Source organism: Myxocyprinus asiaticus, chromosome 33 (assembly GCF_019703515.2).
Source record: "Myxocyprinus asiaticus isolate MX2 ecotype Aquarium Trade chromosome 33, UBuf_Myxa_2, whole genome shotgun sequence".
Taxonomy (NCBI): domain Eukaryota; kingdom Metazoa; phylum Chordata; class Actinopteri; order Cypriniformes; family Catostomidae; genus Myxocyprinus; species Myxocyprinus asiaticus.
Window position 1 is genome coordinate 41,109,706 of NC_059376.1, and position 24,617 is coordinate 41,134,322.

Genomic DNA, 24,617 nt, shown 5'->3' on the forward strand with positions numbered 1-24,617 from the left:
TATGCCATACAACACTTACCGCTTTGTCCACTGGGGGCAGTGTTTCGAAATTTCGGTCAACGTATACCGATTTTGACGAAAGAAAAGTCGGTCTACTCTTTCCGATTTCACTGTGAGATCAGGCTTTAATGACAGTGGCTAAATATTGACCTGGCTGCCCACCACATCCTCAAAATGCAGGCCCTGATTGCCTTTTCCAAACCCATAAAACGTAGAACATTTGACTCGAGATGTCTTCTTTTTACTCACAAGTGTGGCTTCTTTTCAATACTGTTCAATAGAGGCGTTTCTTTATGGCTTTTCTGGAACTTGGGTCTGATTTAAAGGGATAGTTCACCCAAAAATGAAAATTCTGGCATAGGTTATTCGCCCTCACGTCGTCCCAAACTTGTATCAGGTCTCTACGCTAACATTTTTATTTAGGAGCAGGCATTAAGAATTTCCGCAGAATTCAGAAACAATTGACTTGAAACATGACAAAGGACATTAGACACATTTATAAACATTGACTACAAATTAAAAACCCTTTCCTTCATTTAATAACAGATAAAAAAACAAGGAACATTTTGCAATCCATAAGTGATGTTTACCATGATGGTTTTCCAAAGCTAGTTCAAATTGCTTGTGTCAGACTGCAGTTCATGCTTCTTCTTATGTGTAGTGTAATTGTCCTGGTTGAAAAGATGTTGACTAACATGGATCATCACCCGCTGAGCACGCTTGCACAAACGGGTGGCTCAGAGCCTCTGTGCATAATGGGTAACCGAGAAGCGGCGAATAAAGGGGGTTTTGGCAAATGCTGCTGTTGCATCAGGAGTGTCTCATGCCTCTCTGAGCACAAATGAACAAATCCGAAAACAACAACAATAAAACAATGAAAAGTGTGCTGGGATTCTAGAAAGGTGAGAGAAGGCAGGTTTATTTTGATCTCCTGCTGTTAGCTTGCCTCTGTAGAAGATACAGGGAGCAAAGATGCTGTTTGCGATGTGTTGAATGTCAAAACTATTAATAAAAATAAAGCTAGTGTTTCTTAATATACCCATGAATGTTAAGGCCGAAACATACTTCTCGCAAGTACGCAAACGCAGACGCGAGCACTTGGCCAACGCATGGCATATATTACATGCGCTCTTTTGCGTTGGCCTGGCGGTTACAAACCTTAGACAACAAGAGGGCAACAGATTTTTTTAGGCGTGACCACGAAACCGGTGCTGCATCCAAAACCAGGAAAATGCTACCTTCTGAGGCTGTATATGGAGGCAGGATGAAAATAAGGTGCTTTTCAAACTGTTCGGAGATCAGTACTTAAGAGTTCCATTCATTCAAAACAGCTGTCTGTTAAGCCATTAAGAAATCAGCTGCCTAGGTTTTCGGATGCAGCTCAGATGTGTTAGATGAGTCGATAGTTGAGGAGTGGGGAGAGACACAGAGAAAAAACAAGATCATTTGAATGGACTGGGGACAAATTCATATATATATTTTTGAAAAGATTCAACTCAAATTGCTGCCCGTGTCCGCCATGACAGTTGTTGATTGAAAGAAGAAAATCCGCTCTAGTGCCCCTCATGGCAATGCTGAGAATGCAGCGCGTACTTGCATCATGTTTCACAACCTACGTCGTGTAAAATCGAGCTTGCGTAGCAAGGTTTGTCTGCGTTCACATACTTGCGTAGAGTATCTTTGGGCCTTTAATGCTGCTACAACTTGAGCACAATTTTCTACAAGTGCTGTCTTGACAGTGACGTTTTTTAGTGGCGCTTGCAAAGGCAATTAGTGTTGTTTTCTAAGTTAAGCATCACTACAGAGTGCAACAGTCTGTAAAAAAATCCCATTTAATTTTCCATAGGGGAATTGATTATTTATGAGGTTCTTAATCAATAGTATTTGCTTCTAATGACATCATAAGTTAGGGCCGGAGTGGGATTCATATTCAGCCTGGGAATTTCATGTCCAAGTCAGACCCCCTTACCACCCCCACCCCTTTTTTTGGGTATGGGGGAGGGGGGTAGGTGTTAAAATGATAGCAAAAGTACATTATTTGTTTATTTTTACATTTTCACCGTAATTCATTGACTTCATTGCATCTGTTGTAAAAAAAAAAGTGAATAGTAGTGTCAAGTTTTAAAGCCTACCTAGGCAAATAATAACACCATAGAATTGTAACCATACATAAATATTTCAAAATGTACAGACTCACAATTTAAAATTGTAGTGGTTTGTATTTTAGACATTTTAATTATCATAGCAACAGATCCAATGAAAGCATGTGCAGCCATGAAATGCTCAGGAAACTATGAAGGTTGAGTGAGTGTCTATGGAGCCATATATCTGCCAAAAGTAAGCAAACAAATAGAACGTTTTGCAAACAAACATAATCCGCTTTGCAAAGGAAAACTGGACTCTCAAACAAACAGAAAGTGATTTGCAAATACAAAGGGCCATTTGAGAGAAAATGAAGAGTGGTTGTCCTGTACCACTGGCTTAATAAACATGTGTTTTACAAATATAAAAAATGTGTTTCATACGAGCCTACATCATATTTCACAAATAAATACAATCTATTCTACAAATTCTACAGGACTGTCAATCAAGTACAAAATCCAATGTGAACAAATACATACCACTTGTGAGTCATGTGACTTTTGGCAATTTTCTCAACCACAGTCCTGATTTTCTCACAAATGTGCTGAGCAACGTCCTCTTTTAAAACAGTAGATGGCACAGTGCTGCTACATACTTTCACTCACTTATGTCATTACTACATATTACATGGTAAAAACACCTTATTTTCTAGGAAAATTTGATCCTTTCTGGTAAAAACAAAATATGTAATGAATAACAATATTTTCTAGGAAAAAATTTATATTTTATTCTTATATTTTAATATTTTTCCCGACTAATAACGAGATAAAAACGACCTACAGGAACAGCGTTTGTAGTCATCATAGCATAGTTAATTTAACTGATGTATTTATACTTTATCCTCACTTTTAACTGTAAAGAAATTTTAATAGCTTTATTCCTAAGGTTGTTTCCCAATAACGTAGCAAGTTATGCTTTAAAGATCATCTTACATTGAAGGTACATTATTTTACGATACACAGTGCTTAGACCTGAAACCAGAAGATCAATGAATGAATGAATGAAGTGTCTTAATATGAAGATATGTACTTCAATACGATGCTGAGGCCCGTCATTGCATCTGTGTGCATCTGTGGTTACTGCAGAGTCAAGTCATTTTTATTTGTAAAGCTCTTTTCACAACACACATCGTTTCAAAGCAGCTTTACAGAAAATTGTGCTGTAACAAAAAATGAAGCTGTAATGTCTGTAATGTCTTAAAGTCTTCATTCTGCATTCTTCAGACTGTGTCACACTAAATGCATTTATCTCGGGCCAGTTTTATAAATCCCAAAGAAGCTGAGCATCAATACTTCTGAAACCTTTTCTTCACAAGGTCATAATTGTTTCCCTTATTAAATAAATGTTCAATAACTTTAATACATGTTTAGACAAGATGACATGCACTTTCTATGTTTGCCAGCATTTTTGCATTATTTTCGTGTTGATGAGACATACTACTGGACATGCAAAAAAGTTTCGTCTGTATTTCAGCACCTTTGTATTAGACAGCTCCCGTCAGGGCCGTCCTTAGGGTGGTGCAACCAGTGCGGTCACACTAGGCCCACCCTTCGGTGAGGCCCCATGGCGATCGGTTCTACTGCTCTTCATTTTCTCTCAAATGGCCAGAAGAATTGTTCAGGATACAAAGAAAAACCCACAGACGGTGTGGATGTTTCAAGGAGCAAAATACTTGTTGATCCCTCTCCAAACATAGCACTTATGGTTGTGACCATAAAGCTCTATTTTGGTCTCGTCACTCCAAATTACAGTGTGTCAGAAGCTGTGAGGCGTGTCAAGGAGGTTACCTGTGGGTTTTTCTTTGTATCCTGAACAATTCTTCTGGCAGTTGTGGCTGAAATCTTTCTTGGTCTACCTGACCTTGGCTTGGTATCAAGAGATCCCCGAATTTTCCACTTCTTAATAAGTGATTGAACAGTACTGACTGGCATTTTCAAGGCTTTGGATATCTTTTTATATCCTTTTCCATCTTTATAAAGTTCAATTACCTTGTTACGCGGGTCTTTTGACAGTTCTTTTCTGCTCCCCATGGCTCAGTATCTAGCCTGCTCAGTGCATCCACGTGAGAGCTAACAAACTCATTGACCATTTATACACAGAAACTAATTGCAATTTAAAAAGCCACAGGTGTGGGAAATTAACCTTCAATTGCCATTTAAACCTGTGTGTGTCACCTTGTGTGTCTGTAACAAGGCCAAACATTCAAGGGAATGTAAACTTTTGATCAGGGCCATTTGGGTGATTTCTGTTATCGTTATGATTTAAAAAGGAGCCAAACAACTATGTGATAATAATGGCGTCATATGATCAATATCCTTAAATAGAAGACATAAAAGATTTTTGCATGATCAGTCATATTTTCAAAATCAGTGCCAAAATTTCACAATTTCTGACAGGGTATGCAAACTTTTGAGCACAACTGTGTATATATATATATATATATATATATATATATATATATATATATATATATATATATATATATATATTTATGAAGTAATGTTTAGTGACTTGAGGCTTGAATCGGGCTCATGACGAAAGACTCGAGACTTGACTCAGACTCCAGTGTTAAAGACTTCAGACATGACTTCAGATGACTCGTGAACATCTCTAGATTGTAGTTCATTCCCTCATTAAGGATGTTAAGTACGCAGTCTTGTACTTTTGTCTGTTTGTCCAAATTTTAAATGCTTTTCTGTTTCAAATCAAAGTTTGTAATGTTGTGATTCACCTCAGTGCTGGTTGATTAGGTTCATGGCTTAGAAATCTTTTATTTGTATAGACAAGCTCCACTCATGTTTATTTCAAAAAGTGTACAAATCATGTTATTATACACATTAAGCTTTTGTAATTGCACTAAAGCCACTGAAAAATGTTGCACATGTACAACATACTTAAAAATTCCAGTGACTAAAGTACAGAATGATTAAAAATGGATACAAATAGGAGCAATAGCATGATGAAAAAATAGATGACACCCTTAATTTCAAAAACAGTCCTACTTTTTTATTTAGAATTAGGGTCAGTCAGTTTATCACACCTGCTCTTGTAGATATATGGCCCTTTTTACAAACTTCAGAAGTCATCTAATTGCATAAAAGTTGTTTAACATGTTATTTGGGTTGATAACACCAGGGGTTGACTGATTGTTCTGGGTCTGTTAAACAGGACACAATCATTGCTCCATTTAGACATTGTCATCCATGTGTCAGTCAGATTTAAAGCTAATTGAGGTTAAATCCAACAGTCACAGATCAAGAAACTCTACACGTCTGTGACGAGGAGGAGGGTGTGGCCATGATGGAGCATGGCCGGCGCTGAATCAGCGGGAGAGCGAGATAAGGGGCAGCCGGAGACGCCGGTTCGAGAGAGAGAGATAGCCGCACGCGGCCACGTTGCATGTGTGTCTGTTCGTTTGTTTTGTGTTGTGTTTTATCACGTCCTTTCCTGTTACAGTGGTTCAGAAATCCAGGAGGGAGGAGTGATGCACTGTCGCCCGGTCCTCAACTGCTCCTCCGCCCTCTGGCTGACGCCAGCTCACCCCTCTCCCGGCGGACGGAACTGCTCCTCCCCTTCTCAGCAGACAGCCGCGGTTCCTCCGGCTCTCGGCAGCCGGCAGCGAACCCTCCATACCCAGACCGACGGCCTCGGCTGCTCCCCTGGCGGATGGCAGCGGTGAGGACTCCATGACAGTGCATCCCTCCTCCCTCCTGGGTTTCGGGACCACTGTAACAGAGTAAAGGTTGAGCAAGGAGGTGGTGGGAACTGGCTGAACAATCAACATCAACTTTTAGTGCATAAATGAACTTAAACAATGAACTTAAGCAAACATAAACAGACACACATGCAACGCGGCCATGTGCATCTCTCTCTCTCTCGAACCGGCATCTCCGGCTTCCCTTTATGTCGCTCTCCCGCTGACCAGCTGCTTCAGCGCCAGCCGTGCTCCATCATGGCCCGGCCACGCCCTCTTCCTCGTCACAACGTCCCTTTACTATTATGGCTAAAATTGAAACGCTCCTCCCCCTCCTTTTTTTAATTTGTAATAGTGAGAGAATTGGACATGTACCATGCCAATACAATGAGTTTTGTAAATAGCCTATACCATGGTTATACCAATTTTAATTTGGGGCATGGTACCACTGCAATAACATGTTTTTCTGGACATACACCATGGTAAAACCATGTTTGTTGACAATATATATATATATATATGGTATTATCGCTGTACTTTTTTGCTACTTTTTTCTTCCTGCCAATTTCTCCTTAATGTTTGTCTGTCAATATTGCAGTTTTCTGTAAGCAACTGAATATTGGTGAATATTAAGAGTTCCTGTGTTTGTTTATCTCTGCATGCACCATTTACTCTCTCTCTCTCTCTCTCTCTCTCTCTCTCTCTCTCTCTCTCTCTCTCCCCTCTCCCTCTCCTCCTGTTCTCCCATGACTGTTGCAGAGGTATTGTTTATTTTGGATTCTGATTATCTAAAAGGCCTTCTGCTACTGTAGGCATTGGATTTATTTTGGTTTAATTATTAATGGGGCTGAGCTTACAGTAAGCAGTCGCCTTCTATCACATCATGACGGATTACACAGTTAATATTCAGCAGTGCATATTTATTTATATATGTACTAAGCTGTGGATGTGAGTGTTGGCAGGCCTCTCTAAAGCTCTCTTTCTCTTTGTCTCTCTGTCTCGTCCTCTGTAGAGGGAGCTAAATTCAGTGGCGGCACAACTTGCAGGCCGACAGGAAGTGAGTGAGGACTGCCATAAGCACCTGGTGGAGCTGAGCCGTGAATTCAAGAAAAATGTCCCAGAGGTAAGTAGGGGTAAGAGAGGGGACCGCTACAAATTGGTCCCACCAATTCTCAGTTCGTTTGTTTATTTATTCATCTTACTAGTTTCAAGCTAGTAAACTCTGTCAAGGTATTCTTTGCCATTCTTGACCTTACCTGAGCGGGAAACAGAGTTTTGTTTCTACCATTTGTTTTGTCTCTGGCCTCATTTTAACACTTCCGCCCCTTGTTTCTGCTCCTCCCATTCTTATTTATACTCCTCCCACTATCCCGCCCCTCACCTAACCCCTCCCTTGTCTCCACCCCTTCCCTTTCAGTCCCACCCACTTATAAACCCCGCCCCTTTCACTAGCATTTGCCCCTCCACTGGCCCTCTCATTTGTCTCCGCCCACTTCCTTTCTCAGCTCCTCCCCATTGTCTCGTCCCCTCTTTTGTCTCCGCCCTACACTCTTTGCCCCTCTCTATCACCTCCTCCACTCCTCATTAAATATGATGGACAACTTGATAAATATTTAACCTTGTCTCATAGAATCATGTTACAATACAGTTTTGCAAAATTATATTTACGTGGCTCATTGTAAGTATCGTGGCAGTTTCCTGGTGTAATGAACAATAGAGGCGCTACATCAATAATGACTTTTATTCACTTTCACAAAAATCACGGGTAAAATGGTAGATTATCAGTTCATAAACACTTACGTTTCTCCCTGTTCCTCACACAATGCTATCTTATGGCATCTAAACACTTCTACTAAAGTGCATGACTTGTAAGGTGAAACATTTTACATAACCGACTACATTCGTCATTAAAAAAATACAATTTTCATGATCAGGCTGTAAATATTCTTCTGAATACATTTCTGTTATTAAACAAAAAATTTGTCCACAAAGAATCCTGCTACAAACTTTTCAACTGTACAAAAGAGAAACTGCCTTTCTAAATCTAGTGATCTTTCTGTCAGTCTGCCACTCGGTGCATCTATTTCATTGGAGACATAAAAACGATTCGCCCCTCCAGTATCAGCACTAATAGTTTAACACAGAGTATCTGCCATTTATTGACTTTACTTGTCACATACATCCCTGTATCCAGCAGAATGAAACAACATCAGCATTTGAGCTTCCAAACCTCACTCACGAAACCTGAACAAAACATCTAAGAAAATGAGCTAGCCGTTCTCAGAGAAGAAAATCCTCTTTTAAAAGTCTTTAAGTTCAAGCCCCTCTGCGTTTTAATTCCCATCACTCTAATCCGAGCAATGCTTCTGATTCCTCTTCAGGTAAAGGTGATGTCGTGAGAGATGCCTGTCACGTGTCCCTCATTATACACACTTTGACATTTTGCATTTTTTCTCGTTAGCGGCCGTCCTTTTTCTCAGGCTGTGTTTGAAGATTCAACACGAGCCAGCATCAGATCTCTTGACTCAAACGCCGAGCTCCTCGTTTGCACAGCACTTGACACAAATGTCATCAGAGTCTGTGAGAATTTACACAATTAGCAAACAACGTCTGAAATGGGTGGGAGTTCATTTAAGTTGTACTTTGCAGTAAGCATTGTCGCATAATTGAAGACAAATAAAGCAGTGAATGAATTTGGAAACATCAGTAATGGATTGACAGGTGTATCAGTACTTTATGTAAATGGAGAAGTTATGATTGTCTTTAACATAATGTTGAGGGTTCAAAACAAGGTAAGCTTTATGGACAAAGCAGAAATATGCTTACATTTTTGTGAGAGCACTTCTATTAAAGGGATAGTTCACCCAAAAATTAAAATTCTCTCATCCCTCATTCCATCCCAGAGGTGTATGACTTTTTTTTTTTATCTGCAAAACACAAACGAAGATTTTGAGATGAATAGTTTAGCTCTGTAGGTCCATATTATGCAACTGAATTATATAATGAATGGTGACCAGAACTTTGAAGGCTCAAAAGGGACATAATGGCAGTATAAAAGTAATCCAGTGGTTTAATCCATGTCTTAAGAAGTGATATAATAGGTTTAGGTGAGAAACAGATTATTCTTTAAATCCTTTTGTTACTGAAAATCTACACTTTCACTTTCACTTCCACATTCAGCCACCTACTGGTTGGGGCTGGTCAAAGGTGGAGATTGATAGTAAAAAAGGGCTTAAATGTTGATCTGTTTCTCACCCATACCTATCGTATAGCTTCAGAAGACATGGATTTAACCACTGGAGTCTTTTGGATTTCTTTTATGCTGCCTTTATGTGCTTTTTGGACCTTCTGATTTCTGGTCACCATTCACTTGCATTGTATGGACCTACAGAGCTGAAATATTCTTCTAAAAATCTTAATTTGTGCTCAGCAGAAGAAAAAAGTCATACACATCTAGGATAGCATGAGGGTGAGTAAATGATGAGAGAATTTTTATTTTTGGGTGAACTATCCCTTTAATACTTTCATAACAAATGTGCGTTGTTAGTGTTTTAAAGATGTCTTAATAGTTCTTTTAGCAGTTGGACTAATTTTCTTGGTGGATGAAATTCTGGAATTCTGCATGTAGTTCCTTAAGATGGATTTTTCTCTGTGTAAACGGTCTCTTTCTGGTATTCTTGCCTTTCATAGTCAAGAGAGAATTTGAAAAAATGGATATAATTTTGCACAAATTAGTTTGGCAAGTTTTCTTTTTTAAACAAGTCTCATATTAACAATATACGGGCCCCTATTTTAAGAGCACTATTCCTTAGGCACAGTGCAATTCACCTACATGCAAAGACAGTGGGTATGGCCACAAAGTTTTGATATTTTTGGTTTGATGAAATCGCTCATACAAAGCGCTAATAGGCTGGGTCAAGTGCAATTTAATTGTGAGGACACAGATGGTGCAATAACCGGAGAAGAACTTATTATACTGTATATTCCATTCCCTGTCAAGCAACGTCAATATGAATAAAGACAGCCTATACATGAAAATTTGGTAGTGCATATAGGCTGTATGTAATGCATTAGAAGAATGGATTATAGGTACTGGCGTCTTACGTTCATTTGCGCAATAACTACGTCCTTGCTCTGAACTCAGTACCGTTTTGTCTGCCATGATTCCAGTACTGTGGAGTTTAGCTGTGAAATACTGTAGATGTTGTTTGTGTTTACTTCTGCCTCTGGTCTGTGAGGTTCTATATTGGCCTGTCTCACCTGTGGTTTTGACGGTGTTACGGGACGCATGAAACATGTTCCGGTTTACGTTCTGCTAAAAATTGTGTTTGTTTTTCGTTTTTGTTCCCTGAACTGTTTTTAGTCCCTTAGTAAAACAAACAAACATGTGTTTACAGTAATGCACTTACAATAGAAGTCTATGGGGCAAGTGTACTAGAGGGTTTAAAATCAGAAATATGAAGTTCTTATTTTTGTTAGACCGCTTATATTAATACTTCCAAAAGGGGCTGTTTCTAGCTACAGTATAAGCTGTATAAGTGGCCGCTTAGGGCCCCCGAGCCACCAAAATGTGTATTTTGTTTAAAATTAAATGTAATAAAATCTGCAAGGAAGACTCAGGCAGATGTTATGGCTCAGTAAGACAGTTATAGGGGGCCCCCTTGTGGCCCGGGAGGGAAGGGAGAATGTAACTGCAAGGAGTGTTGTAGCTAAATGTGACTCTACAAAATCAGGGTGGTGGTCTGGGGGACCTCCAAGTAGGACTTCGCTTAGGACCCCCATATGCTCAGAAACAGCCCTGCTTCCATACAAAAACGTGTGTGTAAGGGGGTTTAGTGGAAAGAAGGAGGCGAGAACCGGCTTGACAACTTAAATAACAATTTATTAACCAAAAAAACACAACTGAAAACACACAGTACAGCTGCCTGCAATTCTCTCTCTCTCGAACTGTCGTCCCCGGCCGCCTTTATCCCTCGCGCGCCCCATCAGGCTGATTGGGGACCGGGTGTGTCTCATTCCAGCCCGGCCCCGCCCTCCTTGGCTCTACACTCCTCCCGGCGTTGCCTCAGGCCGGGGAGCCCCCGGCATGGCGTACATCCCCCCCACCCTTCCTCTCCGGGGGGGGGGCGTGCCTTATGCCCTGACTGCCGGCGGGTCCTCCCCGCCTTCCTCGACCTGGGAGGAGACAGGAGGGGAAAAAACAACACAAAATGGCGAGGGAAAGGCCAACACGGAGCGACAGAGAGAGAGAGAGGAGAGAGAGAAAAAGAAACTCACCGGTTCTCTGATGCGCCGTCGCGTGGTCCTCGATCACTACTCCACCCTCTCAGGCGGACTGCAGCCGCTCCTCCCCGGGAGGACCGGAGTCAGACCTCTGACCCCCAGCGGACAGAACGCCCCTCCGCGTTCCCGGCGTCCCGTGGGGACTCTCCTCCGCCCCTGGCAGCGGCCCTACCACTCCAGGCGGTCGGGGAGTCGCTTCCCTCCTCCCCCCGCGGACGGCGGTCTTCTCTCGACCCCTCCGCGTTCCCGGGGGACGGCAGGGCACTCCTCCACCCCCGGCAGTGGCTCCCTTGCTCCAGGCGGTCGGGGAGTCCCGTCCCCACTCGCCTCGCGGACGGCGGCCGTTCCCCGCGTCCGGGTGGTCGGGCTACTCCGTCCCCCGTCGGACGGCAGCGGCGCTCCCCTGGGTGGACAGCAGTGTCGAAGACCCTGCGACGGGAATCCCTCCTCCTTCCCGGGTTTCGGTACCAGTGTAAGGGGGTTTAGTGGAAAGGAGGAGGCGAGAACCGGCTTGACAACTTAAATAACAATTTATTAACCAAAAAACACAACCAAAACACACAGTACAGCTGCCTGCAATTCTCTCTCTCTCGAACTGTCGTCCCCGGCCGCCTTTATCCCTCGCGCGCCCCATCAGGCTGATTGGGGACCGGGTGTGTCTCATTCCAGCCCGGCCCCGCCCTCCTCGGCTCTACAGTGTGTTATTTGTGCTGTAAATTGCCTAAATTGTCTGAATTGTTTTAGCGGTGTGACTACTTTTTTTGGCGGATGAACTTTTTGTTTCTTTATGTGGATTTTTCTCTATGTAAAGTAAACAGTTCCTTTCTGGTATCCTTGCCCGTATTCCATGTTTCCTGATTTTACGTGGCCATGACAGAATTAAAAAAAAAAAAAAAAAAAAAAAAATTGCACACACAAGTAATTTTTTAATGCGTAATGTTGAAGTCTTTTAGCTATACTTTTGAAACTTTTGAAGTGTGCTTTAATGCTTATCCCAGTGCATTGCCTTGCGTCATAGACTTCCAAGGTAAATGCATTACTGTAAACATGATTTTTGCTTTTTTAAATTAAGGGATGACATTTTATTATTATTTGTTTGCTTTTAATTCCTCTGTTTTATAAAATGTTCTTCTCTTAGAAAAAACAAAACATTGGTGTACGATGTTGCAGTGATAGTACCATGGTATATATCATCTGATACTGAACGATTACCATATTAACACAACAGTATATTTACATGGTACTCTACGGTGCTTCAAAGAATACAAGATATTGTTTGTTACATGTCCAGAAAAACATGGTAATACCATAATACATTTTTGTAAGAATAGACTGCATTTATAAAAACAAAAATATGCTACAAAAGATTAATGCAAAAAAAAAAAATATATATATATATACGCTACCGGTCAAAAGTTTTGAAACATTTGACTTAAATGTTTCACATGATCTTAAAAATCTTTTGATCTGGAGGCGTATCATTAAATGTTTGAAATTAGTTTTGTAGACAAAAATATAATTGTGCCACCATATTAACTTATGTCATTGCAAAACTAAAATTTAATTAAAAAAATAAAAGTTTTTGAAATGGATGACTTGGACCAAATAATAAAGAAAAGCAGCCAATAAGTGCCCAACATAGATGAGAACTCCTTCAATACTGTTTAAAAAGCATCCCAGGGTGATACCTCAAGAAGTTGGTTGAGAAAATGTCAAGAGTACATGTCTGCAAATTCTAGGCAAAGGGAAACTACTTTGAAGATGCTCAAATATAACACAGTTTTGATTTATTTTGGATTTATGTGTGTGTGTGTGTGTGTGTGTATATATATATATATATATATATATATATATATATATATATATATATATATATATATATATTATTATAAAAAATTTTTATAATTATAAAAAACTTTTGCAGCATATTTTTGTTTTTATGAGATAGAGTATTCAGAGTAGAAGTTTTCTCATTTAAAAAAAAAAAAAAAAGTTTGATTCCAGATCTGTTGTGTCTCTTTTTCAGGAAGTGTTGGAGATGGTTTCTCCCATCCTCAAGAGTTTTCAAGCTCAGGTCAGTCAAAACTCACTGTTTTGCAATGATAACAAAGCTTCCAACATCAAAAGCAACATGGATCTTATTTCTGTCCATGATTTAAAGATAAATCTGAGATAACGTCAGAGTTGATTCAATTGATCACATAATTTGGGGATCCGTGATTGTTTCTATATATAAATGATCTCAACAGGATAAGTCATTTACTGCCCATCAGAAATCTCTCTGCATCACGTCATCCCCTCCCTCCTGCTGTATTGACTGGTATCATTTTCCCGTCAGACTTAAGTAGCATCTCTCCTCCATTAAGATACAGGAGTACTGGAGGTCTCTCTCTCTCACTCTGTCATCTCGTTGTAATAGTGCACTTCTCGTTCCTTCCCTGACATGCTCGCTGTCAAGACAGTCATCCGATCTCCTCTCAAACCCTGTGCTAGAGCCATTAAACCGAAGATCATAAATCATATTTGTGATTCTCGTCCGTGGTCCACAAAGCACATTGAAATGTTACCGCAGGTTGCCCAGCTCATCCGGAGACATCCAGATGGGCTGTGTTCTGGAATGTTGTGTTGTGTGGGAATGTTGTGACGTATATACAGTGGTCACAAAAATAATCTGAGCAATTAAAATGTCTGAATGTCATTGCAATAGATTGCAATTTTAAGCAAAACAGTTGAGTTAGGTTTTGAAATGATAAAACATTATATATAGTGTTGAAAATGAAGACAAAAACTATTGCAACACTTTGTGGTTGTTAAACGTTAGTGGAACATGTTGATGGTTAATGTGCTGAACTGCACCTGTGGTGACTCTGCTAGAAATCCTGTGTGAACTTGAGGGGAACTGACTTCATACATCCACTAAAGATCACCAAGAAACCAGTTGATTAAAAGTAACTGAGCAAAAATGGATTTAGAAAAGGAAGTAAGCTCTGAGAAAACCTCCAGCAGCTTTTGAGAGCAGATGACATTTGCTTTCATTTTTATTATCTAATGCAAAGACAGTAAGTATAGCACAAGTGTCCATATACTTTGTTGTAACACTATATCTGTTGTTTTATCAATTTAAACTGAAACTTCTTTTCATTAAATGTTTAGTCTTTAAAACAAATGCCACTTGCTTTGATATTTTGTTTCTAATTCAGTGACATTTACACATTTGTGTCTTAAAGAAATGTTGGGGGTGCAATATATTTAGGCTCAATTGACAGCATTTGCAGCATAATATTGATTACCACAAAAATAACTTCGACAAGCCCTTTGTTTATTTAAAAAAAAAAGTAGCAAAAGAATCAAAAGTCACAGTGAGGCACTTTCAATGGAAGTGAATGGGCCCAATCTGTAAACATTAAAAGACACAGTTTTAAAAGAATAGCCACACGATGTAAACAATATACATGTTAACAGGATTTCAGTGTGATAAAGTCAGGGAACTGGCATTAGGTTTACTGTTGTTACGTTGTCATGACAATAAAGTTATGAAATATTGGATATAACTTTACACAGGTAAGGTTAGTAAGCGATTATATCACACTAAAATAATGTCAACATGCATATCGGTTATGTCTTGTTTACGGATTAGCCCCATTGACTTCCATTGTAAGTGCCTCATTGGAACACAGATTTGTGCTTTTTTTAAAGAAAAGGAGGGACAAGTCGAAATACAAATGCGGTAGATTGAGCTTAACTTGTATTGAACCCGGAGTATTCCTTATACTTACTGGGCGAATATGCTTCTTTTAGTTCGCCCAAAATATAGATTAAATGCAGTGATGTTTTTTTCTGCCAATGTGTTCGTTTCGCGCACATTTCTGAACTTCGTGAACTAGGAGAACTCGGCTAGATAAAGAGCGTTGATGATTGGTTAAAACTAATCATGAGTGTGGTTTGGACGCAACTTTTTTTTAAAAATTATTAGTATTATTTACAATCGTGCATGCCAGCTGAGACGTAGTTTCTTAGGTTACTATCCATAAAATTGGATAACTTTGAAGCCCGTCTCTTAGAGATTGTGCAGAAGTATGATTCACAACACAAACTCCACGAGGACAGTGTGGCCATGACAAATGCATGGAGAGAGATTGCGGTTTTTATGAAGTCAGATCAGATAACTTGTCGCCAAAAGTGGAAGGGGTTCCTTTGACAAGTTTAATAAGGCAAAGAAGCGATGCAGCTCCACGAAAGACATGCATTATTGGCATTACTTCCGTGGCTGGAACAGTATATTAAACACCGTGACATCACCCTCAACGAACTAAATGCTGTCTTAGTTCGCCTAGATTGCTTTAGCTCATGCAGGAGAAAAAAAAAATGTGGCTTCTTCCATAGTATAACTCAGGCTTTGCACAGATAAGCAGATTTATCACACTAAAATCATGTTAACATGTTAAACGTTTATGTCTCGTGCAGTGTAAGAAATGAACTTTTCCATTAAAGGGTTAATTCACCCCAAAATGAAAATTCTCTCATCATTTACTCACCCTCATGATATCCCAGGTGTGCATGACTTTCTGTCTTCAGCAGAACACATTTGAAGAAAACAGAAAAATATCTCCGCTCAGTAGGTCCTTAAAATGCAAGTGGATGATGATACGATTTTTGAAGCTCCATAAATCACAGACAGTCAGCAGAAACGTCATTCATACGACTCTTGTCTTCTAAAGCGACACGATCGCTTTTGGTACGAAAAAGATCAATATTTAAGTACTTCTTAATTATAATCCAACGCTTCCGTTAGGTTACACGAGAGGGTGGAGTTCAAGCGGTCTCTCGTGTGATGTATTCGCGGTGCCATGGATACAGATGTAATCTCACGTTCTCTTCTCGGTTGAGACATCCAGGATAAGCACACAGTCGCACCATTGTGAGTAAAGAAACAGATCAATACAGATCTAAACCAAAACCAACCAAGCTACTGTACAGCGTTTCTCCTTCTCACTTGTAAACAGCGCTACTCTTCTGGCTGTGACACACGTGCGTCAGTTCTCGCTTCTCACGTGCCAATGCGATTACGACACGCACATGCCGCGGCTGACCAGAAGCAATGATTTAGAGTTAAAAAGGTACTTAAATATTGATCTTTTTCGCACCAAAAGCGATCATGTCGCTTTAGAAGACATTAATTTAACCGCTGCAGTTGTATGGATGACATTTATGCTGACTGTCTGTGATTTTTGGAGCTTCAAAGGTCTGATCACCATCCACTTGCATTTTAAGGACCTACTGAGCTGAGATATTTTTCAGTTTTTCTTCAAATGTGTTCTGCTGAAGAAAGAAAGTCATGAACACCTGGGATATCATGAGGGTGAGTAAATAATGAGAGAATTTTCATTTGTGGGTGAACTATCCCTTTAAGGGGCAATATCTGCCCCCTGAAATTGATTTCTAGGGGTGTTTTTCTTTGACCTTTTATAAGGGCAATTTTATTTTTTAATCCTTATACATTTTATAAATTAGTTCAACCTGAATGATGAGATTCTGTAGGCTGTTATTAGCCCTTATAATTTAAATTTTGGTGGCATTTTTGGCATTTTGTTGCCCCAAGCCCCAATTATTTTCTGGCAGTGGTCTTGTGGCTGTACTTCTGAAAATGTGTATTTTAATGTTTATGAATTGGCCCTATTAATTTACATTGTAACATTTCAGAGCACATTTCAACAGCCCTGACTTGTGCTAGAGAAGTTTAACTAGTTTAAACTATGCGAGCTCACAGCATTGTGTAAGAGGCATGTATGTTTGTTAGTTTTGGGTCCCTGTGATGCTTGCGTGTGTGTGTTTTAGGTCTCTTCGGCCCGTGTTCTCCTCCTCTCTCCAGCGCTGTGCTTTCACGATCTCCCTGGTGGGTTTTGGACCCCATTCGTGGCACTTTTAAAAGGAAAGTCGTTTCCTTTGAAGTGTTTGTGACATGACAGGTTTCTCTTTTCTTTTTCTGTTTCATTTCGGCGAGTCCCTCCCTCTCGTCCCTTCCCGCCTTGCCTGCTAATTATTGTTAACCAGGCGGCTGATTAATAACGCGCATCGACCTAGATTCCCGAAGCCTTTCAGTCGCACGAAAGGGTTAATCTCCCAGCTGTTGGCTGTCATTGGTCGTTTTCCTACTTTCGCCCCTTCTTCTTCGCTGTCTTCTTTTCGTTCTTTTCTCTTTCAGAGTGGAAGTTAGTTAATGAGGTCCCGTCAGATCGGGGGAGAGGTGTTAATTTGGCCTGTGAAGAGGAAAGGAGATTAAGGACAGTAAGAAGTCGAGTTTACGGCTTAAAATACATCGCTGTCCTTATTAATCCAAAGGCCCTGGGAGACCAGCAGCACTTTTTGGTTTTATAATGAAGAGTGTCTTATAATGAAGGTAATTTGAATAAAATTTACTGCAAGGAGGCTCACGTACGACACCGTGTGTGTCTTAATAGTGTCAGCCACACCTTTGAGCCCTGAAATCGAAGTGGTGTCACCGATTGCTCGCATATGCTTCGTAACGGCCCCTTTTTCTCCCTTTGAAAAGTGTCATGCAAAATGCTAATTCACTCGCCTTTTAGATGAGAAAATAGCAACTTTTGTCCAGCACTTGTTGTCTAAGGGGGGCCTATTATCTTGATTTAAATTCTCTTGATTAACTTTTAAATGAAAATTGTCATTATTTACTCACCCTCATGTTGTTCCAAATCCATATGACTTTCTTTCCAGAACGCAAATGGAGAAATCTGGCAATATGTCAGAGCTGCTCTTTGCCATACAATGAATGTGAATGAAGACTGATGCTGTTGAATGGCAAAAAAAAGGCCTCTGAACCTGAAAACCAGTGAGATTGACATTAAGGCTGGCGTCACAAGTGCCAGATTTTAATTGAATACAAACGTGAATGAGATTTAAGAGCTGAATGACTTACATTTTGGTCTATTTCTTCCACAAAGTTTTTGCATGGCTTTAGAATACTTAAAATATAGTGAATGGGTCATATGGACTACTTTAATGGTACTTTCATGTCAATTCTGGAGCTTGACAGCCTCAGTGTCCATTCACCTTCAATGTTTGGGAAAGAGACGTTTGGACATTCTGCTAAATCCTCTTTTGTGTTCCACAGTAAATATAAGGGTGAATAAATAATAATCACAAAAGTTTCATTTTTGGCTGATATGTTCCTTTAAAGATGAAAAAAATCAAATGGTTCCCCGTGTGATTTCATTTAATTCTCCATTAGCAAGAGATTATAGGTAGAAATACCTGTAGGAATTCCAGTGTATCCAGTACGATCTTACAATGATCCTCACGAAACCTGTCAAGAAAATGTCCTGTTCATATTTTACTTCAAAATCTAAAGAAAAAAATATAAAATTGTTATATAGAAAATAAAGCTTTTTTTTTAGGACCATTAAGATTTTTTACATTGAGACATTATTTTCGTGACTGCTACGCATGTTTTACACCCCAATAGTCATTGGCGCGAACAACGTTGGTCATTATATTCTCATTGCCGCAACGTGAAAAATTATATATTATTTAAATTGTGATCATACACTCTAAAAAAAAAAAATATGTACGTATTTTTAAGCATTTCAATTTCATAACAAAATTCCATCAAATTGAATTGTGCAATGTCGAACAAAATTGAATTAATGACTTAAAATATTCAGTTTTCAAAATTGTATTTTATTAAAGATTACTCGATTCAAATATTTGCAATTTTGTTATGAAATTGAAACATGTAATTCTTAAAATATTTCTTTTTTGAGTGTAGTAGTACGCACTTTTATACTGCCTTCAATTTTCGTAGATTTTATTTTTGTAATTGAAAAAACAGCACTTTTTTTATTGTAATAGAGTAAAAAAAAAATACTATTGTGGCAATGAGAGTCATCATTGAAAACAATGGTAATAGTAAAAATAAAATGTCTGGATGCGTTACAGTAATGAGAATTAGGGGGTAAAATGTGCTTAAGTGTCTTGAAAATAATGTCACAATGGCAAAAATCTAAATGATCCTAAATCATTTTATAAATTATAAATTATACATTTTATCCCCTTTTCTCCCAATTTGGAATGCCCAATTCCCACTACTTAGTAGGTCCTCGTGGTGGTGCGGTTACTCACCTCAATCCGGGTGGCGGAGGACAAGTCTCAATTGCATCTTATCACGTGGCTCGTCGTGCATGACACCGCGGAGACTCGCAGCATGTGGAGGCTCATGCTGCTCTCCGTGACCCACGCACAGTTTACCACGTGCCCCATTGAGAGCGAGAACCACTAATCATGACCATGAGGAGGTTACCCCATGTGACTCTACCCTTCCTAGCAACCGGGCCAATTTGGTTGCTTAGGAGACCTGACTGGAGTCACTCAGCACGCCCTGGGATTCGAACTCATGACTCCAGGGGTGGTAGTCAGTGTCAATACTCGCTGAGCTACACAGGCCCCAGGCTTCATTTTCTTTAAGCAAAATATAAGTTTGTGTATATATATATATATATATATATATATATATATATATATATATATATATATGTATATATAAATTAAATTATTATTATTGATTTGGGGTTAAATACGACTGAATATCACCCATTAGGATCCTTTAGGATGGGTTACAAATTATGATCAAAATTCCAAATAGAATCCTTTACACATTCCTTTAGGATTTGTTGATGTGGGGCAGATGCTTTTGAGAGCCTATTGTGTCACTGGTTTAAGATGTCAAGTCCAAATTAACCATTCAGCTAATTTCTCCCTCTCACTCTCTACGCACAGAGAGAAAACATCCACACAGCGCTCTAATTATGAAAACTTGCTTTACAAAGACAATCCAAGGAGTAATTTAGTGTGCACAATGAGCGTTGTGGCACTGTACTGATGAAGAAACGGATAAATAGTTTGTAACATGTAATTAGCAACTTCGTTCTGTTTCGTGCTATTAACCCCTGCGGCCTGGAAATCTCCACCAGCCGTTGTCAGACGGTGAGGTAAATTCAGCTGACTACACAACCAAACGCAGTCCGAATATTTATCTCGCTCAGCTTGTGGGGATTCGAAGTCAGACACCTGTTTTCTGGGGCAAGAGTGTCTCGGTTTGTTCCAAAGTATATTTGAAACACTCAGCGTTAAATTATTAATCTGTGGAGTGGATGGGTTTCTGCATACGTGTGCACATTAGGGAAATGTATGCACTTTTCACCAAATGGGTTTTCAAAACTCACCAATGGTGTGGTAAGCAAAATGGTAAGAGTGTCATGTTGCAATGATTGCAAATAGGTAATTGGTGTGTCTTATGTGTGTAATTGTTTTCAATGTTAAAATTCCTTCTTTTATAATGTGCCTAATGTACTGTGAACTTAACGACAATTATGCCACTGTGGCTCTGTGACGCTATCAAAACATTCCTCCAGCCTGACACAACAACATTAACTCAACCAATGGTGTTAGTTTGGGGCAGGACTACCTGTTTGTCCAACCAATGTACAGGCAGGAGAGTTTTCTGGAATCTGTTTGAAAACAGTGATTATTTTTTCAGTTCCATTTGGTGATGCTAGTGGCTCTGAAATTATATAGTTCAGTTTTAAAGAGCCATAGCGGAAACTGGACTTAGTCATGATAAGTTGTAATTGTGAATGTTGACTGTACAATGTAGTTTGAGTGCTTTTAGTGTACCGTCAATAAGGAATAATGCTGCGTTCCATTTATATCAAAGTATACGTTTCCAAGGGGCCTGGGTAGCTCAGTGGTAAAAGACGCTGGCTACCACCCCTAGCTAGTTCGCTAGTTCGAATCCCAGGGTGTGCTGAGTGACTCCAGCCAGGTCTCCTAAGCAACCAAATTGGCCTGGTTGCTAGGGAGGGTAGAGTCACATGGGCTAACCTCCTTGTGGTCGCTATAATGTGGTTCGTTCTCGATGGGGCGCGTGGTGAGTTGAGCGTGGATGGCGTGAAGCCTCCACACGCACTATGTCTCCTTGGCAACGTGCTCAACAAGCCACGTGATAAGATGCGCGGGTTGATGGTCCCAGATGCGGAGGCAACTGGGATTCATCCTCCGCCACCCAGATTGAGGCAAATCACTACGCCACCACAAGGACTTAAAAAAGCGCACTGGGAATTGGGCATTCCAAATTGGGAGAAAAAGGGGAAAAAATCTAAGTTTCCTTCTTGAAAAAGTGCAAAGGAACAAGGAATTTGTGCAGAAATCCTCAACTCTGATTTTGCCGAGATGCAGGTTCATGACGTTAGGGACAGATGGATCAAGCTTTAAGTATCAGTACTTCTGATACTGATGTTGTATCGAGAATATCAATCCTTACATAAAAATATACTAGTGATTTTATTATTTAGGTACCATAAAAATGTATGAGTATTATAAGTTTCGAAATGAGAAAAAAAAGGATTAAATTAGCAAATTACACAGGAACTATTTCTCCTTGAAACTCCAAGAGGGAGCAGTGCAAACAGACAAAATCTGGACATAACACTAAATAACAACAAATCTAAACGTAACATTTATTATGAGTTTGTGTGACATTTATTGCAAGTGTTTTTAAATTAAAATTTGTTACCGTGTTCTGTAATTGTTAATAAATGATTAATAAACAAAAATAGAAGTCTAATAATTTTCTGTTTAGGCCTATACATTTTAAAATTAGCGCTTACATATAGAATATTTCAAATGAACCTTTGTATCCTCAGAAATCTAAAAAACAAAACAAAAAAGCAATTAAGAGGTACACTTCAAAAATGTAATAAAAAAACAAATTCTTAATGACTATTTCTGTCTTGTTTTCCAGTAAAAATATCTAAACATCCTTAAAACAAGATAAATTTACTTGAAAAGTAATATGATATTTTGTCTTGTTTTTAAAGAAATACATACATGTACATTTAGTGAGGTTTATGCTTAAAACAACACAAAACTATTTGCCAATGGGGTAAGAAAAATAAACTTATTTCAGAAGGAAAATAAGTGGGGGGTTGTTACTGGAAAACAAGTCAAAAATACTTAAGAATTTATTTATTTATTTATTTATTTTTTTGCAGCGTATCGGTGTTGTTATCGGCGATATTGGCCTTGATAGGTTAGGTTAGTACTTGGTATCGTTTTGAAAAGACAATAAGATAAGTGGTATCGTCCATCCCTACATGACATCATGCAAACATGTCCGTGTCCAGGGAGATTTACACACAATAGCATAAATGAGTCAAAGTTCCTACATTACATAATGATTAAACCAGTGGGGAATTCTCAGGGCCAGCAAAGCCTTCTCTGCTGACCTAACATGACAAATAAATAAATATTTTTCATCCTTTCATTCTCAATCACCTTTTTGCCTATGTATTTTTAATCGCTTTCCACTCTTAATTAATCTACAAACAAACAGAGAAAAACGAAAAGTTTATCCAGTCAGAATTTATTAATTGATGCTTACAAGCAAAGTGTGACAACTGTTTCACAAATTGCATGCCCGAAGCAGCGTGTGAGTTTGAGCTCCACCCCGTCAGGCCTTCAGAATTTCCACAGAATCCCTCAACAGTGCAAATGAATGGGCAACTGAAGTCAGATTGTCAGATTCATCAGCCAATCAGATTGATTTATTTATTCTTGGTGGGTGTGAACTTTATAATATGTCCTGGTTGAGGCCTTCTAGCTCATAGACATATAAATACATGTATTTATATGTCTATGTTCTAGTTGGCCTTGAGTGACGCAATCACGCTTTAAGTGAAATAATTTGAAAGTGAAAAGCGCGAGATGCTGACGAGTTGGCTGTCATCTCTGCTGGTATTGCCGTCGAGAAAGAGATCCTTATGGATTTAAAATCACGAAATGTTCTGCATGACCGTGTGATTGCTTAATTTTAAGAAACCGGAAAGGAGGACTGATTTTCACTTCAAGCAAATTGGTAAGTGCTTTTTGCATTGTTATAGCAACATCAGGAGTTTTCTAAGTGTAAATTAGGCTGCTTGAGCATTCAGTGTCGGATCAAGTTTTGAAAAGTAGTGCTGCGTTCCATTCAACTTGGAAAGTCGGATTTTTACAACTTCCTTCTAGGAAAAGTGCAATGGAATGCATCTTAAAGTCAGAATTATAGCTTGTAGGCTCGTGTAGAAATTCTCAACTCCGATTTCACCGAGATGCAGGGGCATGATGTCACACAAACATGTCGACGCTAAGGGAGATATACAAAGTAAGTGATAAACATTCTCTTTATTAATTAATATCGATAAATGAGTTCGTTTCCACATTACATGATATTAAAGCTTGTTTAACAAACACCTGCAGAAACAGGTGTATAAAACATTATAATCTCTTTTGATAATCGTACACTTGAAGCACAAATGCTAGCGCTGCAGCGTTGTTTATCAGTTGGGTTGCTAGGAGACATCTCTAATGAGAGTCAAACCCCTGCCAAGCTAACGGGAGCATTGCAGTTCCGAATATCGGGGAATGGGATGCATTTATGGTCGGAGATATCAAGTAGGAATATCTCACATCCAACTTGAATGGAAAGCAGAACGTGTACCCTGACTAAACGAAAATGATTGCAAGCAACATTTAAATAGCTAATATTATTAGATAGATTTTTCCAGGTATTATAGACCTCCTTGGTAGATTCATATGAAAAATTATGATTTTTGACGTTCATTTCACAAACAGTCATGCAGCAGTTAAAATTAGTCTTGCTTGAGGAATAAGTGTCATTTCAAGTTCTGGCTTTCGTGCGTGGACGTATTTTTAAAATGTCAGTTGGTATTACTAGTTAGCTGTGACATAATGTATGATGCCCAAAGGCATAGGGTGTCTTATTCTTTGTGAAACTGTGTTTTCTTAATGGCATGAATCACACTGAAGGCCTAGACTTTAAATGCACGGCCCGCCACTGGATTAAACCTGTTTAGCAAACATTTGCCAAGACAGGTGTGTTAAATATGGTCAAATTTAAATAATACACCAGTAGAACAAATGCGAGCACTTTGTACCATTGTTTATCCTCCATTTGGTTGCCATGTCATGGACATTCAAACAGATGCTAATCTAATGGGAGTTTTGAGCATCGGACAGTGGAATGATTTTATGGTCTGAGATCAGAGAAATCCGATCAAAACTTGTCTGAAAATACTACTCCTTTAGCCGGTTTATGAAGTAAAAGGCTTATGCAGCCTAACTACATTTAGCATAATTCTGTGTAAATTATCTGTGCCGTTCATGCTAATATTTAATTTTATGTTTGATTTTAAAGAGCCCATCTTATGCTCATTTACAGGTTCATAATTTTATTTTGGGGGCCTACTAGAACAGGTTTACATGCTTTAATGTTCAAAAAATAATCATTTCTCATACTGTACAATGCTGCAGCACCTCTTTTCACCCTCTGTTGTAGCTCCTGTCTCTTTAAAGCCCCCCTTTCCGAAAAGACCAGTCTGCTCTGATTGGTCAACCGCTTAGAGCGTGTGTAGGAAATGTAACGGCCCTT

The 24,617-nt window shown here is 39.3% G+C and overlaps 1 protein-coding gene across 1 annotated transcript in view; it reads left to right on the top strand.

The window, feature by feature from the left end:
* The window catches only part of LOC127423773 (homeobox protein cut-like 2), a 212,818-nt gene that overhangs the window by 92,790 nt on the left and 95,411 nt on the right, over positions 1 to 24,617 (top strand). Inside the window, exons 2-3 of the mRNA XM_051668331.1 lie at positions 6,849 to 6,959; positions 13,146 to 13,193. Coding sequence (XP_051524291.1) covers positions 6,849 to 6,959; positions 13,146 to 13,193 — 159 coding nt within the window. The remainder of the gene's footprint in view (positions 1 to 6,848; positions 6,960 to 13,145; positions 13,194 to 24,617) is intronic.